General features: G+C 33.7%; 1 protein-coding gene across 1 annotated transcript; it reads left to right on the forward strand.

The window, feature by feature from the left end:
- Positions 1-1346: 1346 nt before the first annotated feature.
- On the forward strand, positions 1347-3510 carry LOC139785489 (uncharacterized). Its single transcript, XM_071724642.1, has 2 exons — positions 1347-3306; positions 3379-3510. The coding sequence occupies exons 1-2, from the start codon at positions 2154-2156 to the stop codon at positions 3462-3464; spliced, it is 1239 nt and encodes a 412-aa protein (XP_071580743.1). The 5' UTR covers positions 1347-2153; the 3' UTR covers positions 3465-3510.
- Positions 3511-3801: the final 291 nt, after the last annotated feature.

Consider the following 3801-nt stretch of genomic DNA (forward strand, 5'->3'; position numbering starts at 1 on the left):
ATTGAAATGTTGAAATATAAGTGAAAAATAAATTTCTGAATTTTCGAGTTCGAAAAGTATGAAATAGACGAAGAGAAAGTTTTATGAGGGGATTATAGATGAATATCTCTGAATGTCGTTTGGCCGTTGACCTGCGTTTCAGGTATACGAAGCGCGCGAGTTCTTGCGAACATCTTATACATATGGGTGCTTTTCACATAATGATGGCCTATTTTAAGGCTTTAGGAAAATTCATCGACGAATGCGGATTAACTTATATGATGGTCGAAAGCAATTTGTTGGCTAGTGGCTCGGTAAATGGTTTTATAAGCGGAAAACATTTTAATCGATGCAAACGATTACATCCATTGGTTTCCTTAGGTTTACAAGTTTTACATATTGAACATTTCCTTAAAACCTATAAGATAACTATTTCCGAACATGTAATAGATTGTTTAATAAAAGTGCAGTCAGAAAAGTTATCTAGCGATGAATTGACCGATAGAGAGCTTGTAGCAGTAATTCAAAAGTATTCAGAATTTAAACAAGACACACTGAATGGAATTTATGGAAAGACAGCACAGTATTTTATGTTATGTACATTGAATTTGTTAATTATTATTTAATGTTTACTAGAAGCATTCGCGTAGGAGATTTTGATCTGTACAAATTTATAATCCCTAAGTTATGCAATTTTTTTTTTACGTTTAATCAAAACAATTATGCACGATGGCTCTTAAAATATCATAATAATTTGTTAAAAGTTGAACAAACGCATCCACAACTTGCCGAAGAATTAAAAAAGAGGGATGTTTGGGATAAAAAGAACATTCAATTCTTTCTCGCGCGCGCCAGTAGATTTAACACTAGAGCAAACCGTGAATGCCGATGCAGCGAGAAGATTGACGGGCATAACGCATTTTACTAATTCGATAAGTGCTCGACAGCGATGGGCAAGGAGTCATGGCATAAGATCGACAATAATTTCATATGTGTTTGATATTAGTGGATTAAAAAAAATTTAGGATGCGACATCTAGTTTGGAAAAACATCAAATCATGAAAGATTCTGCTACACTGGGAAAAAAAATTTAGTGTCTCCAACACAAAAATTTGGTTAAAATATGCCCAACAAAACTGTTTAGGTGCTATCTGTGTTACTTATGTTTTGTTGTTACAACGTAATACTTTTGTTGTAGCAACCAAAAATCTTTAACTATATGAATTTTTTTATGGGAAACAAAAGCGTTTAGTAATGTAAATTGCTTTATTGCAACCAAAAATTTTAATTACTAAAATCAAATATTTTGTTTAAAGATATTAATTTTTTTTATGATTTATATGTATATAAATCAAGCTGCCTAGATATAAGGGTCGATGTCGAATCTTTCTTACGAGAAAAATACCGGCGATGCGCCGCGTAGCGGAGTGAGAAAACGTCTTAACTAACTGTTTAGTTAAGTCGTTTTTTAACAGCAACGAAATATTTTTGGTTGCTATAACAAAAGTATTACGTTGTAACAACAAAACATAAGTAACACAGATATTTGTTTACAGCAACTAAATAGTTTTGTTGGGCATATTTTAACCAAATTTTTTTGTTGTTAGAACAAAATTTTGGTTTGTACAACAAAACATTTTTCCTAGTGTAATTTACTTGCATTTATCAATGTACTAAAAAATAATGTGAATCCTTTTGATTGCGCAGAAATGAACAACGATTTATTATACAATATAAAAACTGGTTGCTGCGCGCCTGAAGCTGTGGCTGATTTTCTTCTAAATGTTGAAAAAAAAGGACAGGAATTGCGAGATCAATTTATTTTCGAGTGTTCACAAGATGATCGTTGATTTGAATCTGTCATAAAGCAGAATAAAATAATTAATTTTACAAGTTGCAATAAAAGGCAAAAAATAACAATCAACCATAAAGTACAGGAAGTTCGCATGCAACGCGATTTATTCGGTCGAATGTTAGGGATCTCTATGGAAGAGGCGACAGATATAGAAAAAATGTTTTCGTTCCCGATGACTCCGATGCCTACTTCATTATGTCGTTTAGATGGCACGATTTGTAAAACAGAAAAATCGGCTATGATGAAAATTCTGCGAAATGACGGCTTTACCGACCCACATCGATGTTGTAATTGTTGATGGTTTTTTTTTATTCACTCTATGAAAGATGTACCACAATTGTTCGGCAACATTTCAAAAAAAATTTTACAGATTCTTACGAGTTATAATGCTTCATGTGTGCATATAGTTTTTGATCGCTACTGGTCGCCGTCTATTAAAGATTATGAACGTTCGTTGAGGGGAGGTTTCGGCAGTAACCATGAGTACGTCATCTCTGGTCCGGAACAAGCTAGGACACACGATTTTGCCAAAGAACTTAGGAACGACAAATTTAAAGAAGCTCTTGTCCTTTTCCTAATTTCACACTGGCAAAGTAATGATGTAGTCCCTTTTATAGGAAATAAGACTATTTTATTAAATTTTATTCATTGTTATTCGTACAGCGTCAATGTAAATGGTAATGTCGTTCGAGCGCAGAATCCCGATTTTTTTTGTCTTTCGCACGAAGAGGCTGACACTAAAATTGTTTACCATGCGTCTAAAATAAATTCAGATTGTAATGTTGTAGTCAAGTGCTCGGATACAGATATTGTTGTAATTATGTTAGGTAATTTGCATAAAATAACAGCGAAAATTTATATTGAATGTGGAGTCTCCAGTAGTCGGCATGTTATCGATGTAAATGCGCTTCACGAACTTTTAGGATTAGATCTATGCAAAGCATTGCCGGGATTTTATGCGTTTACCGGTTGCGATTATAATCCTGCATTTTTTAGGAAAGGTAAACAGCGTCCATTTAAATTACTTGCAAAAAAAGAAGAGTTTCAGAAAGCATTCGCTAGCTTAGGAGATACGTCGATCGATATGGACGATACTTTTGCGAAAATAGAGTCATTCGTTTGTAGCATGTACGGGTATGAGTCGAATAAAAAAATCGATAATGTTAGATTTCAAATGTTCCTCCGAAATTATAAAATTAAAAATAATGACGAAGCTTTTTTAAAAAAAAATTTAAAAAACTTCGACGCTTCCTGCTTGCCACCTTGCTACACCGAGCTTTTACAGCAAATGAGAAGAGCACACTATATTGCACACTTGTGGAATAATGCAACATTATCGGATCCAATCGAATTCGAGCCCGATACTTCAGGATGGACATACACTGAAAATAAATATGACTTTCTATGGTTTGAAGGCCTACAGTTGCCACCATCAGTAAAAGATATCATTTTGGATAATGAGGATTCGGAAGGTAATTTTCAATTCGCGACTCTTGATTGTATACATGATTTATTTAATTTATTTAACTATTTATTATTTTTAGTTGATGACGAGGAGTCCGAATATGATAGCGATGAAGACCCTGAATTTGAAGAGAGTGTGCAAGATACGGAATATAAAACCGATTGATTTTTTCAAAATGTACTTTCTTATACAAATAAAATTTATTTTTTTAAATTTCTTATAAAAATGTATATCTAGTCAATTGACTTCTGACATTTTAATAATATATTCCTGTAGTCGTTTATGAATATTCAGATAAATTGTCAGAAGTGCTATGTAATATGTCCGGTGTGAAAATCAAGAGAAAAGCGATCGGTCCACTGGGCGCTGCGCCGCGCGCCAAAAGACGCTCTTGCACTTTGCACCCGATTTTCTCATAATCGCTTCCACTTTGCCTTCTGACACTTTGCACTTAGTTTATTCTATACGTAAACAATACAAATGCAAATTGTCAGAAGTTCTT

This window comes from Temnothorax nylanderi, unplaced genomic scaffold, assembly GCF_030848795.1.
Source record: "Temnothorax nylanderi isolate EJ_2023f unplaced genomic scaffold, tnyl_v1.0 TNYL_tig0814_pilon, whole genome shotgun sequence".
NCBI classification, from domain to species: Eukaryota; Metazoa; Arthropoda; class Insecta; order Hymenoptera; family Formicidae; genus Temnothorax; species Temnothorax nylanderi.